The sequence below is a fragment of the Astyanax mexicanus genome, chromosome 22, assembly GCF_023375975.1.
Source record: "Astyanax mexicanus isolate ESR-SI-001 chromosome 22, AstMex3_surface, whole genome shotgun sequence".
Lineage (NCBI taxonomy): Eukaryota > Metazoa > Chordata > Actinopteri > Characiformes > Acestrorhamphidae > Astyanax > Astyanax mexicanus.
This window is the reverse complement of record NC_064429.1, coordinates 34,070,483-34,090,343: the sequence shown is the minus strand read 5'-3', so window position 1 is coordinate 34,090,343 and position 19,861 is coordinate 34,070,483. Positions and strand designations below refer to the sequence as shown.

The 19,861-nt window shown below is 39.0% G+C and overlaps 1 protein-coding gene across 1 annotated transcript in view; it reads left to right on the top strand.

Annotated features, from left to right (window-relative positions):
• The first annotated feature begins 18,690 nt into the window (after positions 1–18,690).
• Positions 18,691–19,861, top strand: part of si:dkey-215k6.1 (transmembrane protein 132C) — a 320,457-nt gene continuing 319,286 nt past the window's right edge. The window contains exon 1 of the mRNA XM_049470573.1: positions 18,691–19,493. Coding sequence (XP_049326530.1) covers positions 19,430–19,493 — 64 coding nt within the window. The 5' untranslated portion in view covers positions 18,691–19,429. The remainder of the gene's footprint in view (positions 19,494–19,861) is intronic.

Here is a 19,861-nt window from a genome sequence, read left to right as displayed (position 1 = left end):
GATGGTAATTGTTGAATAGTGTGTTTGGTAAAGAAGTTGTGTTTGATGGTGAATAACTTGGACTAGGAGGACTTAGTGGAAAGTGTTTGGTGGAAATGTGTGGTGTCTGATGTCTGTTGAAAGAGGATGGTGTAATGTGGTGTTTGATGGGCAACTTTGGTGCTTGTTGGAGAATAGTGTTGTTTGGCGGGATAAGACGGTGTTTGGTGGAGAGTGATGGTAATAGTAGAATAGTGAGTTTGGTAAAGAATGTGTTTGATGGTGAATAACTTGGAGGACTTGAACAAAAGTGTTTGGTGGAAATGTGTAGTGTTTGGTTGAGAACTGTAGTTTCCAGTGGAGAAACCTTGTGGTGTTTGGTAGATACATTTTGATGTTAGTTGAAAGAGGATGGTGTCCTGGTGGGGTTTGGTTAACAAATGTGGTGTTTGATGGGCAACTTTGGTGCTTGTTGGAGAATAGTGTTGTTTGGCGGGGTAAGATGATGTTTGGTTTACTTGATGGACTTGAAGGAAAGTGTTTGGTGGAAAAGGATGATGTTTAGACGAGAACTATGGTTTACAGTGGAGTATACTGGTGTTTGGTAGAGAGATTTTTATGTTAGTTGGAAGATGATGTGCTGATGGTGTTTGGTGAAGATGTTTGGTGGTTGCAGAATAATTTATGTTAGTGGAGAATGGTGGTGGACTGGTGGATTGAGGTAGTGTTTGGTGGAGAGTTTTGGTGCCTGGTGAAGAACGATAGTTTTGAAAAATGATGGTGGTGAATTATGTTTTTTGGGTGGATAGCTTAGTGAAGGATGATGGCACTTATTGAGCACTGCTGTTCTGTGTTAGCAGTGGTTATAAGGTCAGGTTGCCCTCGATTTTTTAATGTTTTATAAATATGACCTAAACCTGATGGAGCATATTTAATATTGTTTATTGGGCTGGAGTACATTTACTGGAAGATTTTTTTTCTGTGTATTACTCAGCAGATAAAAATGACACTAAAGCCACTCTGACAGAAATAGTAACGAAGAGCCTGTGACTGCTGTTTGTTTAGGTTGAGTGCAATTAGCAGAGTTTGGGTCACTCTGAGCCTCAGGCAGGCTGCATTAGTCTCTCAGTGTTTCTGAACCTCTTCAAAACAGCCTCTTAAAACAAACATATGATTAAACTGTGGCCTAAACCTGAGGGAGCAGCAAACATGAGGATCATATGGACATGTTAGAGCATTATAGATCGCCCTTTACGCTTGATGGAGTGTATTACAGTCTGTCAGAATGAGTGTGTGGATCATATGAACATTATAGAGCATTATAGAGTACTATAGAGTGCCCACCAGGCTTCCTGCAATGTATTACAGTCTCTTACAATGAGTGTATGGATCGTATGAACATTATAGAGCACTCGACAGCCCCCCTAATGCTTCTTTTAGTGTACTACACAGACTACACAGTCTGTCAGAATGAGTGTGTGGATCATATAAACATTATAGAGCATTATAGAGCATAATAGAGCGCCCACTATGCTTCTTGTAGTGTATTACAGTCTGTCAGAATGAGTATGTGGATCAGATGAACATTATAGAGCATTGTAGAGCGCCCCCTGTGCTTCTTGTAGTGTATTACAATCTGTCAGAATGACATTGTGGATCATATAAGCATTATAGAGCATTATAAATCATTATAGACTACCCCCTGTGCTTCCTGTGGTGTATTACAGTCTGTCAGAATGAGTGTGTGGATTATACAAACATTATAGAGCGCCTCCTGTGCTTCTTGTAGCTTATTACAGTCTCTTATTATTTGATTCTGTTCAGGATATGCAGACATTCATTGTATATTTTTAATAACATTTAGATGGCGAGACAGAGAGAGAGAGACAGAGAGAAAGAGAGAGAGAAAGAAAGACAGAGAGAGAGAGAGAGAGAGAGAGAGAGAAAGTGTTAGAGTAAATTGGAGGCAGAAGCTGTTGTCTGCATGCATCAGATGACATCGGCTATGTTGTAAATATGCAGACATGCCTGAGTGAGCTCATAAATATGGGATGAGAGAATGTGACATATTGATTACATTTGGATAGAGAGAGAGAGGCTGATAGAGAGAATGAGGGACAGGGAAAAGAGAATAAAAATAGAGAGAGAAAGATGATTTTTTCCCATTTTCTTACATTTACTAAATGCACTCGCTGTCCAAAATATTAGTTATAACACACCTCAGTTTGCTGCAAAACTGCATTCATTTATTCACGGCATTCATTTATGTCTCTGGCAGATATGTAAACAATTACAGATGTGGTCTGATTAGACACTGGGTCGGGCCACAAGAAGGCGTAATAGTGATTTGCCTGCTGCCCTATAAAAAGAAAAAAACTCTCAGAGGCTACATTTGGGTAGTGCACCTCCTGGTGAGGGATTGTTGATTGCTAGACATGCCTCTACATGGAGTTGTAGGTTGTGTTGACAAATACTCCAGTCACCTCAGGCTTCATTTGCAGAGGTGTAAGGTAAAATTATTACCCTTCCTTACGTAAGTAGACAGTAGGTTAACTATAGGTAACAGAAGTAGGTTAATTATACTTTACTGGGGTAATTATTCTTCGGCTGGCTTTTTTTTTACTTCTGCTTCTTACATTTTCACACAATTATCTGAACTTTCTACTACTTACATTTTAATAAAAATATCCTTGTTACTCCTATTTAATATTAGCTCGTGTTCATTCCAGGCTTCTCATCGTTCAATAAAACCCTTATCCAGATGAATCTCTCCATCCAGATAGAGTGAATCTGATTGTGATTGGATGTAGAGAAGTATAAACATATACCATTGCGAATCTCTATTGGTTTATACTGTGATCCATCACACCTGCACATGACCCCCCCCCCCCCAATACACACACACACACACACAGCAAGAACATAGCAGACGTATGTAGTCTAGTATGAAGATGATCCGTGCAGAGACTCAAGAGACAAACTCCAGACAAATTCCAGTCCAACTAAGCTTCTTTAATATATTTATTTATTTTTTCTGTACGTAAAATAAATTAACTTTCATCAAAAATATAAGCATATATGCAGCTGAAACACTACAGGGAGCTTAGTGTATCTCAAATGTATCAACATTAATATTTTGAAAATACAACATTACAGTTATTATGGCTTTTAGAAAATGTGTTTCCACTTACATTACTTTTACTTTGATACTTTAAGTAGTTTTGAAACCAGTACTTTTAGACTTTATCTTGAAGAGTAAACAGCTGATAAAGTTGATACTTAAACTTCTACTGAATATTTTAAACCCTAGTATCTATACTTCAAACTACAGAGTAATTAATATGTTGCTAACAAGAAACCTGTGCAATAACTTTAGATTATGTTTGGGAACCTACGAATTTTTGATTCAAGTATGGAGTCATATATGGTGATGACTGCCTTAATCCTGCCTTTGATGTGGACTGAGGAGTTCACAGTGTAAACTGCGAGTATGATTGATGTACTAGAAAGCATCACATACAACAATCAGTCACCCCTAGTAGTGATATTTGCAGCACATCCTGCAGCCACATGTGTTCCAACTGTCATTTTTCAGCAGGATAATGCTCACCCACACACAGGAAGTACCTAATCTACAGGCCCAGCTGCAACATATAAGAGAGAATGACAGGATAGAGAGAGCAAGAGTGGCAAGACAGATTTAAACAGAGAGAAAGTGAGGGAGAGAGGTTGAAAAGGGAGAAAAGGATGTTCTCTGGTTACAGAGAGAGTTGAATAAATATGAATGTAGGTCGTGTATATATTCTGAATGAACTGATATGAGTGTGTGTGAGTGTAAATGTGTGTGTGTTCTGGATGTACCTCTGTATATTTGCTCAGTCTAAACCTGTACAAACACAGCTTTAGAGATCTGGCACACACACTCGCCATGTCCTCAACTCTCGTTGGTTAATTTCGTCTCGTCGCTGCCATCTGCCTCTCTTTCTCTCTCGCCCCTTTCTCTGTCTCTCTCTCTCTTTCTTCATTCACCATCACTCCATCCACTCACTCTTCTACTCCCACAGGCTCTCTGGGGTGTGTGTGAGTGTATTTATGATTATAATCTGCACTCTTATTAATAATAATACTGTTGTATAAACTCAAGAGTGAGGTAAACAGATCACACCTGCAACAGAATGCAATCAAATTCTCATAGCAATGCTTCAAATCTGATTTGATTGCAAAGTTTTTGGTGTACCGTTTGATAATAACGATGATACAAAGACTCTTGTAACATACAACTATCAGCATGGGGTACCTCAGCAACCACTTGGTAAAACCAGAGCAACCACCTGAAAAAAACATCATCTGCCTAGCATCCAATTTGCAACATATTGCCAACTACAGCCATGTCTTTGCAGCAACACCATATAAACCACCTGGGATACTTCAGCAACCACTTTACTACAAAACATTACATTAACCATGTGGCATTTCATGAAGGCCACTTAGCAACCACTTAATAATTTTACTTTGGATATAACAAAAAACACCTAGCAACATGTTAGCAACACCTTTGCAACCAAGCTATGCACTGCTTACAATACCATAGAAACCACCTTGAAACAATGTAGAACCCATCTCGCATGTTCTTTTAGCAACACCACCTAGCAACACTGGAACACTACAGCAAACATCTGGCATCAAAACAACCACTTAACAACTTTATTTTAACAATCTGGGATACCATTTTAACCATTAAGCAGCACCATAGCAAATTAATTACTTTAGATAATATAGCAAAACCACAGAAACCACCTAGGAGGAATCACCAAAATAACAACTAACTTTAACCATCTAGTAATACCCTGGGATCCATTAAACAATATCACCTTGCATTTAGCATTTAGTAACACCATGTGGGGTGCCATAACAAGCAACTTCATAGCAACAACATGACATACCAAAGCAACACCATCTTAGTCACCTTAGATACTATAGCAACCATCTAGCAACACCATATTAACTACTTAACACCACTGTAGCATCCATTGACTAATCAGTTAGCAAAGTAAAACATATCAGACGCCTTAAACACTATAGCAACCACCAAGCAACACAATAGCAACCACCTAGCAACACCACAGTACCACCATAAAACTCATGAACCATATCAATCACTTTGGATACTGTAGCAACCACCAAGCAAGAACATAGAAACCAATTAAATGATCCCTTTACAACACCATATCAACCACCTAGCAATGTTCTATTTCCACTGGTATGTTTAATAATGGGAGTATCACTGTAATATGACTGTAATAATAATAGTAATTATTAATAATTAATAATTTTCAGTGGTTGATGTGATTAGTCATGCGTGTGTACGTTTATGTGTGTATTAGTGTGTGTATGTTTGTGTGTGTGTATAAGTGTGTGTGTTCTGAATATCTGATGAGTGATTTCTGAGATCAGATCTCGAGTCGGGACAGATCAGTGTCAGAGCGCCTCCCCAGTAAATCACACGGCCTGATGAACACTGCCGCCGCCACCGCCACCAAAACACGCTCTGCTCCTGCCAATCACGTACAGGGGGCCGTCCCACAGGACACAATTATATGCAAATGAAGGTAATTAAGTCCTCTCGCGCCACGGGATGAGATCAAAATTAATATTTACCCGCCTCCTAATAAATCCCTCCATTTTTCACCCCCCCACACACACATTCAGTAGCTCGCTCGCCCTCTGTCTCTCTCTCTTCTTTTGTTCTCTCTCTCTTTTCTCCCTCTCTTTTCATCCCTCGTTCTCTCTCTCTCTCTCTCTCTGGGGTAATCTGCTGGTAAATTAGATATTTGTTTGACTCACGCCTGGCTGACACACTCAGTAACAGGAGAACCATGGGAAGTATGTCATTATTTTTGTTATTTCCTGTTTACCGCTCGCGTTATTCTCTCTGTTCTGATTAGCAGAGATAGCGCCACGCTAATCCGGCTCATCAGCATTCAGCTCGGACTTCTTCTGCTCCTCGTTCGGCCGTGCAGTAAAAAAAAAAAAAAGCTTCCACCCATTTCATTCGATTTTTTTATAATTGTTTTAAATAAAGAGAGCGTATGGGGTCAAGTGTGAAACGATTTAGCTGCGGAGTTAGGTATGAGCAGAGGTATGTTTAAATAATAGTATGAACTGTTAAACATGGGGGTGGGAGCATCATGCTCTTGTGCAGTTTTGCTGCCAGTGCAATGTTGCAATGCAAGGTACCAACTGTTTAGTGTTTAGGTTTAGTGGAACTGTTACATTGCACTGTACCAACTGTTAAGCATAGTGGTGGTAGGATCATAGTCTGGGACTCTTTTCTTACAAGTAGGATTGGAGCATTGCACTCCCTCAACTGGTAATTATGGTTGTAGTAGCATTGTGTTGTGCAGTTTTGTTAAGCATGGTGGTGGAAGCATCCTGCTCAATACTGCAGTATACCAACTGCTAAACATGGTGGTGATGGCAGTTAAATATATGGGGGTTTCATGCCATAAAAGACATTGTACCAAGTTTGGTTGTAGTAGCATCATTGCCTACAGTAGTATTGCAGTATTGCTGCCTGTACAATGTTGCACTGTAGGGTTTCAACTGTTAAGCATGGTGGTGGGAGCATCCTGCTGTATATTGCAGTGAACCAACTGATGCATGGTGGTGATGGCAGTAAAATATATGGGGGATTTATACCCTAAAAAACACTATACCAACCTATTAAGTTTGGTTGTAGGAGCTTCATGATCTGAGGCTGTTTTGCTGCTGGTGGAACTGGTGCATTGAAATGTAGCTGTACCAACTGTTAAGCATGATGTTGGTAGCATTGTGGTATGGAGCTGTTTTGCTACCATGGGAACATTATGCTCTGGGCATGCTTTTTCTAACATTGGAACCGGTGCCTGGCACTGTTAAGCACGTGGTGGTGGTATCATGCTCTTGGGTTGTTTTGCTGCCAATGGAACTGGTGCATTGCAGTTGCACAAACTGAAAAAATGTAAAGCATGGTGGTGGTAGCATCGTGAATGCTGCAATACATTTTAAGCATTGTCCTTTTATTAAACTTTACTTTCAGCTACTTTAAATTGCACCCATTGCTGACACAGATGTGCAAAGGCACACACACAGCTTGACTAGTCACTGTAGACACATATTGCCAATAGAATAGGACTCTCTTGAGCAGATAAACGTTTCCAAAGCTCTAGACAGGTAAATTTTTTCCAATACTTTCTTTTTTTGTGCGTTAAGTGTACAAAACACCTCTTTAAATCCTTTCCTCTTTTTTCCTCACAGAGCATCTTGAGGCTCTCAGAGACAGCGCAGGGCACCGCTGCCACTTAGCCTCGTCTAAGGGATGGCACTTAATGGAGGACAGATTACTGATGGTAATCTAGGGCCCTATTTTTGTTCCCTTTATAACGGCAGCTGTAGGGCTGCTGGGAGATTAGTGTAAGGTTGATTTACTGCGGTTGTGTATTTTTAGAGCGTGCCGGTGACTCGGCGAGGCGGCGAGTGGCTGGAAAACTCCTGCAGGACGTTTAAACCGCCGTTAGCGCGGAGATTGATGCCTCGCCGCCCTATTATTTCACTGGAAGAGGGCAGTAAACAAACGTTGTCCGACAGCCACAGTATGGAAATGCGCTCTGGGCTTGGTTAGAGCGGCGAGTTATGACTGCGCGCTCCGTTACAGCTAATATACTCCCCACACACTCGGCCATTACACACAGGCCGGGGTCAGGGCCAAATCGACATCAAATGGTCTGAATTAGCCGCACTCGTCGCCGCTGATTTATGCCCGGCGGTAAATTGCATCTCCTGAGGGGAGAGGCGGTTAAACAACAGCGCTTTAAAGGGCTTAATTGATCTGGGTGTGGGAGGAGCCGCGGGGGTTCAGGGGGCCGGGGGTTCCGGGTCGGATTTCAATTTAGCCGAGAAAAAAAGTCCATTGAAGAAACGGCGGCAGAAACGAGTAAAACTGCTGCAAAATTTACCTGAGAGATTTACTAGCCTGGCTGTAACAGAGTAACACAGAGGAGCTATTGTTATATGGGGGGTTCATTCATTCATTCATTCATTCATTCATTCATTTATGGACCAGTGTATGAACCACTGAATAAATGAGTGAATGAATAATTGAATGAATGAATAAATTAATTCATTCTTTTACTCATTTATTCTATCATTCATTCCTTTATATATTTATTAATTTATTCAGTCACTTAATTATTCATTCTTCAATTTATTCACTCATTATTTTTTTTACTTTTTCATTCATTCTTTCATTCGTTAATTCTTTTACTCATTAATTAATTAATTTATTTATTCATTCATTATTTCACTCATTCATTAATTCATTCTTTCACTTATTCATTTAGTCACTCATCCATTCTTTCACTTATTCATCTATTCATTCATTCATGAACCAGTGAATGGACCACTGAATGAATGAGTGAAACCATGAGTGAATGAATGAATAAAGAATTCATTCCTTTATATATTTATTCATTTGTTCTGTCACTTAATTATTCATTCATTCAATGTATTCACTCATTCATTATTTTACTTATTCATTCATTCATTCATTCATTATTTCACTCATTTATTTATTTACTCATTCATTCTTTCACTTATTTGTTTATTCATTCATTCATGAACCAGTGAATGAATGAGTGAAACAATGAATGAAGGAATGAATGATTGAACGAATAAAGAAATTAATTAATTATTTTACTCATTTATTCAATCATTCATTCCTTTATTTATTTATTAATTCTGTCACTTAATTTTTCATTCTTTAATTTATTCACTCATTCATTATTTCACTCATTCATTCTTTCACTTATTCGTCTATTCGTTCATTCATGAACCAGTGAATGAATGAGTGAATGAATGAATAATGAATTTTATATACAGTAGATACTTTATCTTACTCTTGCTCTTTGCCATGGGGGCTTCGTCTGGAGTCTCCCCCGTCCTCATCTGGGGTGTGCGCATGGTTACCATCGGGATGTGTGGCCACGGGTCTTCTGGGCTCCTAATGGGCTGTGGATGGTCTGGGTCCACTGGGTTCTTCCCTATCTGCCTCTGGATCGCAGGGGCATGGTGGCGGTTTCTTGCCTCCATTGTGGTAGGCATTTCATGACATAATCCGTAACACTTGACATATTTTTGCAAAAAACAATAGAATAGAAGTAACTGTGCGTGTGTGTGTATGTATTTATGTGTATGTATTAATATGTATGTATATTTATGTATGTGTGTATATGTATAAGCATATGTATAGTTAGATATGTGAGTATGTGTATATATGTATGTTTGTTTATTTTATGTTTATTTTATTTTATTATTATTATTTGTTTGTTTGTTTGTTTGTTTTTTGTTTATTTCCTTTTTTTTTTCTTCTTCTTGTACCCCCCTCCTGTACCTCACACTCCGATCCCTCCAACCCTGAACTCCCACAACTATATCCACACAAAATATATATATATATATATAAAAAAAAATAATAATAATAATAAAATATATAAAAGAGAAAAAAGAAAAAAAAATAATAATAAAAAATCAAATTAATAAACAAATAAATAAAAATAAAGTATTAATTGTCCTCCGAAGAGGGGGGGTGGTGGTTGGGCCAAAAAAAAAAAAAAAAAAAAAAAAAAAAAAAAAAAAAAAAAAAAAAGATACTTTATCTTCAGTGAAGAACCTTTAAATAACAACTTTTATCAACTTGCTTTGAGAAAGAAAGAAAAAAAGAATTTGTTTTTTAATGAAACAGGATTTTAATTGAAATTCAGCTTTGCTGTGTTCTATGGTAATAAGCTCTGAGCTAATTAACACAATATTTGCTCTCATTAGTAAATAAAGGTTAGACAAATTTATTTATTCTGATTTATTCTCAACAAAATTTTAATCAAAAAGAAAATAAACGAAAGGAAATTAATAGCAAATTATATTCATTTATTAAATAATTTCACATTTTCTGACTGTTTGGTATCTTCTTTGGATCAAATGTGGAGTGAAAAGAGAAATATTTTTTTGTTTTTGTTTTTGTAAGTGTCCAATTACTTATGGTGACATAATTGGGTAGAGATTATGTGTGAAGGGGTTGTAGTTTATGTACTGTTTGTGCAATACAAAAATAATAAATAAAATACACAAGCCTAAAAAACTATTAAATCAGGACGTTCATTAGAAATCAGCAGCGTCCAAATATTTATGGTGACTCGAATTGTTAGTCCTGACATTGTGAGCCTGCTCTGAACTCCAGAAGACTCCAACTCCCAGCATGCACTCACACTGGAGCTTTCAGACTCTGCTGATCACATAACACTACAGTGCTCCTGCTCCCCCAGCTTCTGATTACTCACACCTGGTCTGGGTTAGTATAAATACCCCTTGTTTCATTAGCTCCTCGTTGAGTATTGAATTTAGTTTACTACTAGCTCTTTTACGATGTGTTTCTTTTGATTGTTTTCCTTTGTTACCAACCCGTTTTTTTGTTTTTTTACTCTTATCTTGCCTTCTGTATTGTTTTTTTTTTTCATTCCACTTTCCACTCTAGTATAGCAATAAAGATAGAAGAGTGCTTCCTTTAAAGCAAGATGTCAATTTCAAATCTGTAAAAATCCATCAATGTCCAAATACTTATGGTCTCTTAATTTGGCAGGGATAATGTGTGATAAGGATTTAATTCCTGTATGATTGTTCCAACACAGTTACAATACATTTGCTGGAATTAAAGTAGGATGTTCAGTTAAAATCTGCAGAAACGCAATAAGCGTCCAAATACTTATGGTCTCTCAATTTGGAGGTAAAAAATGCGGCGTAGTTGTAATTTCTCATGTAATACAGAAATAATAAATACTAAATACACTCACATTTAAGCCTGATGTTAATTTAAAATCTGCAAAAATCAATCAGTGGCCAAATATTTATACATACACTCACATTAAATCTGGACATTCATTTGAAATCTACAAAAACTCACCAATCACTGACCAAATACTTAGGGTAAATCAAATTACTTAGTGTCTCTTATAATGTGCGATAGGGATGTAATTCCTGTTTGATTTTTTCAATACCAAAATAATACATTTGTTCAGTTGAAATCTGCAGAAACTCAATAAGCGTCCAATTATTTATTGTCTCTCAATTTGGAAGTTTTTGATGTAGTTATAGTTGTAATTTCTGTTTAGTTAATGCAATACAGAGAAAGAAACAAAAAAAAAATAAGACTGATGTTAATTTAGAATCCATAAAAATAAATCAGTGTCCATATATTTATGGTCTCTCATTTAGGCAGAGAAGTGTGTGATGGGATTGTAGTTTATGTACAGTTCATGCAATACAAAAATAATAAATACACTTTGATTAAAGCAGGATGTTCATTCAATTTCAAATCTGCAGAAACTCAATCACCGTCCAATTACTTATGGACTGTTAAGTCATGAAATTACACATAATGCTTCAGTGTTGTCACAAAAATTGAGAGGATGACAAAATCAGTGACCAGATCTATTAGAAATGTGATGTTTTACGACGCCTGCGGAGCAGCAGTTCAGCTAATTGCTTAATTGGCCGTGAGCTCCGCCTCTTAATTAGAGTTCAGCTGATTAATTATATCCGTCCTATCTGTTGTATTTATGACAGCAGGTTTCCGGCCTAACGAGTTGTGTGCCATCACGAGTCCCGTCATGCGTAACAGTTTGTTCGCGGGCAGGCGAGCGAGCGCGAGTGCTCACACGCGAGTGCTAGCGCTGTGTTAGCTAGCATGCTAACGCGCTACGTAGCCTCACAGCCTTTCACAGCCGCACTAATGAGATTCTAATGTATTCAGCACGGCTCAGCGAGCACTACGCTAGCTTTCAGCACCAGGACAGAGAGAGAGAGAGAGAGAGGGAAGGAGAGCGAGAGAGAGAGAGAGAGAGAGACCGAGAGAGAGAGACTTTTGGCTGTCAAAACGTAAAAACGTTACATTCTTCAGACTACTCACCATATTTACAATACATCATATTTTAAACTTTTCAAGAGAGGTAGAGTTAAAGGTTAAGAGATTGTGAGGTAGAGAGTGGTAGAGAGAAGTAAAAAAACAGAGCTTGAAGAAAAGAGAGGTAGAGAGAGAGGCAGAGATAGAGGCAGAGAGAGAACTAAAGAGAAATGTAAAGACAGACTTAAAGAGAAGTAGAGAGAGATGGAAAGAGAGGTAGAGATAGAGTTAGAGAAAGAGGTCAAGAGAAAGATAAATAGAGGTAGAGAAAGGTAGAGAGATAGAGAGGGAGGCAGAGAGAGAGGAAAAGACAGTGTGAGGGAGAGAGAGAGATAAAGAGAAAAGTGAGATAGAGGTAGAGAGAGGTAGAGAGGTAGACATAGAGTTAGAGAGAATAAAAGAGGGAGGTAGGGATAGAAAGGTAGAGAGAGAGGTAGAAAAAGAGAGAGGTAGGCAGAGAGTGTGAGGTAGAGAAAGAGAGAGCTAGAGAGAGAGAAGTAGAGAACAAGAGAGAGAGAAGTAGAGTATAATGTAGATAGAGGATAGGGAGAGGTAGCGAGATACAGGTAAGGAGAGAGATAGAGAAAGAGGTAGAGAAAGATAGAGAGATAGAGGTAGATATATAGAGAGGTATAGATGGAAAGAGAAGTAGAGAGGGGTGGAGAAAGAGAGAGATAGAGAGGGAAATAGAGAGAGAGAGAAGTAGAGAGAGAGTGAAAGGTAGAGAAAGAGAAGTAGAGAGAGGTAAAGACAGAGTAAAATTGAGAGAGAGGTAGAGAGAATTTGAGGTAGAGAGTGAATTAAAGGTAGAGTGAGAATTAGAGGTGTAAAAAGAGGTAGAGGGAAAGAAGTAGAGAGAAAGGTAGAGAGAGACAAAAAGAGAGAGAGAGTGTGAGGAAAAAAGAGAGCTAGAGAGAGAGGCAGAGAGACGTATAGAGAGAGAGGTGAGACAGAGGTAGAAAAAGAGAGAGAGGTAGAGAGAGGGAGAGAGAGAGAGATAGAGAGAGAGGAAGAGAGAGATAGAGGTATCGAGAGGCAGAGGTATCGAGAGGTAGAGAGAGGTAAAGACAGATGGAGATATAGAGAGAGAGGTAAAGAGAGAGAAGGTGAGGCAGTGAGGCAAAGATAGAGAGATAGAGGTAGATATATAGAGAGGTATAGATAAAAAGAGAAGTAGAGAGAGAGTGAAAGGCAGAGAAAGAGAAGTAGACAAAGGGTAAAGACAGGAAAATAGAGAGAGAGGTAGAGAGAATTTGAGGTAGAGAGTGAATTAAAGGTATAGAGAAAGGTAGAGTGAGAATTAGATGTGTAAAACGAGGTAGAGGGAAAGAAGTAGCGAGAAAGGTAGAAAGAGAGAGAGATAAACAGAGAGAGGTAGAGAGTAAAAGAGGCAGAGAGACAAAAAGAGAGAGAAAGAGAGTGTGAGGAAAAAAGAGAGCTAAAGAGAGAGGCAGAGAGATGTATAGAGAGAGAGAGGTGAGATAGAGGTAAAAAAGAGAGAGAGGTAGAGAGAGGGAAAGAGAGAGAGAGAGGAAGAGAGAGATCGAGAGGTAGATAGAGGTAAAGACAGAGATGGAGAGATAGAGAGGGAGGTAGAGAAAGATAGAGGTAAAGAGGGAGAAGGTGAGGCATTTATCAGTGTTAAGCGTTGGCTGTGCTGTGTGTATGAATGTTGGTGAGGAGGAATCGATTGGACCGACTCTGGTAAAGCAGGATCTATCGCGCCGAACCGCAGCATTCATCACTCTCACACTCCATACCGACCTGAAGAACCAGCCGAGAGACCATACCTCCATACTGCAGCCCAGAAAGAAAGAGAGAGAGAGAGAGAGAGAGAGAGAGAGAGAGAGAGAGAGAGAGAGTGAGTAGACATTATAGTAAACTATATACATTCAGAATATACAGGGGTTGGACAATGAAACTGAAACACCTGTCATTTTAGTGTGGGAGGTTTCATGACTAAATTGGAGCAGCCTGGTGGCCAATCTTCATGAATTGCACATTACACCAGTAAGAGCAGAGTGTGAAGGTTGATTCAATTAGCAGGGTAAGAGCACAGTTCTGCTCTAAATATTACAATGCACACAACATTATGGGGGACATACCAGAGTTCAAAAGAGGACAAATTGTTGGTGCACGTCTTGCTGGAGCATCTGTGACCAAGACAGCAAGTCTTTGTGATGTATCAAGAGCCACGGTATCCAGGGTAATGTCAGCATACCACCAAGAAGGAACAACCACATCCAACAGGATTAACTGTGGACGCTGTAAGAGGAAGCTGTCTGAAAGGGATGTTCGGGTGCTTACCCGGATTGTATCCAAAAAACATAAAATCACGGCTGATCAAATCACGGCAGAATTCAATGTGCACCTCAACTCTCCTGTTTCCACCAGAACTGTCCGTCACCACAATACATTATTGTGCTCTAAAACCAGGTGTTTCAGTTTCATTGTCCAAACCCTGTATATGTTTGAGTAAAATGAACATTGTTGTTTTATTCTATAAACTACCGACAACATTTCCCCAAATTCCAAATAAAAATATTGTCATTTTTATGCATCTTGGCATGTTTTTCTCCTCCACCAGTCTTACACACTGCTTTTGGATAACTTTATGCTGCTTTACTCCTGGTGCAAAAATTCAAGCAGTTCAGTTTGGTTTGATGGTTTGTGACCATCCATCTTCCTCTTGATTATATTCCAGAGCTTTTCAATTTTAAGTGGTCTCTTATTTTTTTCCAGAGCAGTATATTCAGGTTTTTAGTATCTACATGTATCCTAGAGGTGTGATTATTGATTATCAAGAGAAATAACTCCGCCTGATGCGGTTTCTCCATGTATTTTGTCAAAGTAATAATAAATAAGCCATGTAATGAACTCAAATCATCAATATTCTTATGCTTTTAACTCATAAACACTCTAGTCTAACCATTTTTGAAAATATATCTTAGGTGTGAATATATTTAAAGTCTATACATTCAAAAATAAGTAAAGAAAAAAACAGGCGCTTGGTAAAATTTTGAGCAAAACATGATCAGTTCCAGGAAAATATAACAATTCTGCTTCCTTTTACGTGATTTTAAATGATTATATTTTTGAGCAGCCGTATGTCTTCTGGAGTAAAAGAGATCAGGGCATGTGACTGTCTGATATAATTACTGTTATAAGACCTGAAAGAGGAACTGAAAACAAAAATGGAGAAAAAAAAACACACCAAAACAGCCAAGAAGTTCAAAGGGTTAATGTACTTAGCATGAGATTAACATATGCATATTTATATTATATTTCTATGTCACATCAGTCACTTTCATAATCAATGTCACTGTACATTGCACTTTGCTCTGTTAATTATTTAATTATTTAATGACCATTAGCAACATCTACTGCACTGCTCCGTTTACAGATATATCTTTACTTTGTATAGCCTTATATATTTTCTATTCTTGTGTGTTTTAAATTACATTTGAATATGTTTCTTATTGTATTTCCTTCTGCATAAATAAAGTATCTATCTATCTATCTATTACGGTGGCCGAGAAAGCCCAACGCAGTGCAAATTGAAAAGCGCTGCAAAAGCACAAAACACATCCATCAAAATTACAACACAGGCGCAGCAAATAGAAAAACGCGCCGCAAATACAACCACAACACAACGGAAGTGAGTCACGACACAACGGAATTTTCCCGGGGGACCTTAAAAGATGCTGTACCAGCTAAGCTGCGTCTTCAGTAACGTCTCGGACTTCACTAACTTTTAATAATATGCACACAACCGTGGTAATCACAGGTAATAAACATAACTTACTTTTCAGAAGCTTGTTTGCCACTTATGGTCCTTTGTATACAGCTGGTACAGCATCTTTTAAGGTCCCCCGGGAAAATTCCGTTGTGTTGTGACTCACTTCCGTTGTGTTGTGGTTGTATTTGCAGCGCGTTTTTCTATTTGCTGCGCCTGTGTTGTAATTTTGATGGATGTGTTTTGTGCTTTTGCAGCGCTTTTCAATTTGCACTGCGCTGGGCTTTCTCGGCCACCGTAATCTATCTATCTATCTATCTATCTATCTATCTATCTATCTATCTATCTATCTATCTATCTATCTATCTATCTATCTATCTATCTATTAACAAATGTGGCTTTTTTTTGCTAGCATCATAAAACCATGCTAACTAAAATATGACAACATAGTTTTAAAGGAAATATTGACTGAAAGTAATTTATTTGGGAATTTTTGTGCAAATTGTGTCACACCACATGACCGTGCAAAATGGAACTGAAGCAGGGGTGCTAGATATACTTGATTTTTGTTTTTCTAAAAGAATAAAGAGTGATAACTCAATCCTGAAAGAAGGAGGACCCCCACTCCCTAAAGTTCTCCAAACAACTGCCCGTTTAAAAAAGGAGTATGGCGTCACACAATATGACATACATTTTTGGGACAAATGTTTTAGTTAATGGTGGCTTTAAAATATTATGCCCGAATTTTTAGCCAAGCAGACTTACACGTAGACATCTGGGTTACTAGTATATGATATGATTAAACAGAAAATCAATTCATTTGCTTGTTTTTATTTAAAATCTAACCTATCGGGACAGTCACGCCATATGTTTTCTGGTTTGGCTGATAATTGTGAAAAATTAAAAAAGGGGTAAAAACAATAATTTGGGAGGGGTCAAAACATTTAAATATGTTTATATTTATATAAATATATATTTTGTTAAATACTACAAAAACAATGCAGTATCTGTGCCTGAAAAAAATACTGTGATACGATTTCAAACCCCCCTAGTGGATCATACCATTAATAAGCATTTTTCCCCTTTACCTGCCTGCTGGATCATTATTGGTCAGGTGTGTCTAAGTTAAGGTGGTATGCACGCTGCTTAAGCTACAGCATTACGTGTAAGTAGCTTTGCTATCTACTTAGCTTTCCTAAATATGCACTTTAAATACACTTTTTCTTACATAAATAACTCACATGAATTTGCTACCCCACCTTAAATGCTGCGAATTTACTATTCCGCCTTAAATGCTGCTAATTTAACATTCCACCTTAAATGTTGCTAATTTACCATTCCACCTTAAATGCTGCGAATGTACTATTCCGCCTTAAATGCTGCTAATTTAACATTCCACCTTAAATGTTGCTAATTTACCATTCCACCTTAAATGCTGCTAATTTACCATTCCACCTCAAATGCTGCTAATTTACAATTCCGCCTTAAATGCTGTTGTCGCGGCACACAGGCTTCAGGCTGTAGATAGTATTTTTTAGCGCTTTTAAGGTGGAATGGAAATCCACGTTCTGTTTTATATGGACTATTTGTGATTTCTGCACACCTTAAGCAGAAATGTGTAAAACACCTAAAACACTTTATCATCTACTACAGTCTAAAAAGGGAACTGTGTTTTAAAGTAGAAAAAAATTGTTTTAATGCAGGGAAACTGTTAAGGTGGAATGGAAATGTGTTTTAAGGTGGAAGGGAAACGTGAACTAGAAACTAAAAGCTTTATAAGCTGCAGTATAACATTATCTACTGAGGAATTAGTTACTCAGATGAGTAGTTTAACAGTAAACTGCTGTATTACACTTTTTTAAAGGTAAAAGTAGTTTCAATCTTTTTTATATTAGGCTACTTTGAAAATTAACAATAGCCAAGCTTTTTAAACGGCATTAGCCAAGCTATATAAATGCATTCCTACATTCCCCCTTATCATTAAGTATTGTAGTCCCAGTGTCAAAATATGTGGATGAGATGGGAAAAATTAAATAACAAATGATTCCTATAGGAGAGATGGTATAGACTATGAATTAAAATTGAATGGTGAGAAAGCTGTTGAAAGATAGCAGCCAGTAGCACTGTGTGTGTTTTTGCAGGATTAACTGTGGATTTTGCTGTATAAAATATTATTTATTACTATAAAGGTTATTGTGTGGTATGTATGTGCTACATTAGCTGATGTAATGAATTTATCTTTTACGTTCTGTAGACGTTACAGTAAGGAAGCGAGACATTTGTAAGACTTCAGTTTAGTGAAGCATGCGCCTGTGCTGTACTGTTTTTTTTCTTACACCCCGAAGAAATACTCAACCCTCCCAATTATCATTGTATAATTCGCACCATAGTGTTAATCCCATGAATGCTCTGTAAGTTCGTATACAATTTATAGCACTTTTCTGAACAATATCATCACAGTTTTTGACATAATCTTTTATAATTTACATATATTTGACTAACTTGAACAAACAAAAGGCCATGTCATGTCAACGACATATACATTCATTGTAAAGATAGATGTTAAGTGTGTAGATCCAGGCCACTCATCAGCTCAACTGTAGTCAGTGCAGATAGGCGCCACTAGGGGGTGTTAAAGCTCCTCTGCTGGAGCAGGAGTATAGGAATAATATACTCATATTCTCTCTTTCTTTCTCTCTCTCTCTCTCTCTCTCTCTCTCTCTCTCTCTCTCTCTCTCTCTCTCTCTCTCTCTTTCTCTCTCTCTCTATGTTCTGGCCCTTGTCCAGGTTTAGAGTCTCTCTGTGTGCCAATTAGAAACGACCATTTCTGCTGATTCTTGTAATGCGTTTATATTTTTTAAATAAAAGATATTTATTATATTATTATTGTACTTTTATTTGCATAGTATTTATTTATTTATTTATTAGTTTTTTCTTTTTTTCCTCCAGCCTGGCCGGACTCCTCCAGTCTCCCCAAAACACCCCTATCTTCGATTCTATTGGCCACAACAGGCTCCTCCCCTTCTTTTCTTTCTCTAAGTTCCCATTGGTTATCCTCGCTGCCACTCACAGACCCCCCTGCTGGTCTCGCGCCGCGCTCCACAGCCCCGTTCTCTCTGGAGTAGCAGCGGCAGAAGCGAAGCGCGCGCGAGTGCGTTTGCGCGGAGACAGCGAGGAGCGCGAGCGAGCGAGGGAGTGAGCGAGCAGTTGCAGTGCGCGAGGACCGGGCGCGAGACGGAGAGCACGCGCACGCACGGACACGCACGCGGCCTGTGGAGAACACTTGTTTTGTTGTTTGGAGAGGCGCGTGCGCGCACTTTACGCACAGAGCGTTTCCCCGTGCGCGCGAAAGTGCACGAGCTGTAGGGAGAAACGCTGCTTGGAGAAACGGTAGCGCGCGCGCACGAGCGGGGAGTTTTGGAGACTCAAAGTGCGCAGCAACTTGGGAGGAGGCGCGCGCGCTGCTCCTGGATTACGGCTCACCTGTAAACTTCGCTCCACCTGTAAAGTCCCGGATCTTTGCCTCGCGCCCGAGACTTACCGCCCACCCCTCCTAAACAGCGGAGAGGATGACGGGACGCGCGCACGAGCTGCTGCTTCTTTGGAGCGTCCGCGCGCGGAGCCCGTAGCCTGGAGTGAAGAGTGTGTGAGAGAGTGTGTGTGTGTGTGTGTGTGTGAGAGTGTGTGTGTGTGTGTGTGTGTGTGAGGGGGACCAAACAATCAGGATGGTGTGTGCGTGGAGCACGCGCTGGGACGCGCTCGTGCTGCTCATCGCATCTCTTCGCACGGGTAGGACAATACGCGCGCACACACACGCACACACAACACACACACACACACACACACACACACACACACACACACACACACACACACACACACATTCACACACACACACACACACTCACACACACACACACACACACATTCACACACACACACACACACACACACACTCACACACACACACAGTGGAAACAGTACTTAAGGTGCTCAAAGCCAAAAGCCAAAAGATGAGTAAAAAAGAGAAAGAGAGAGTGTGTGTGTGCGTGAGAGAGAGAAAGAGTGTGTGTGCGTGAGAGAGAGAAAGAGTGTGTAAAAGAGAGAGAGAGAGAGAGAGTGTGTGTCTGTGTAAAAGAGAGAGAGAGAAAGAGAGA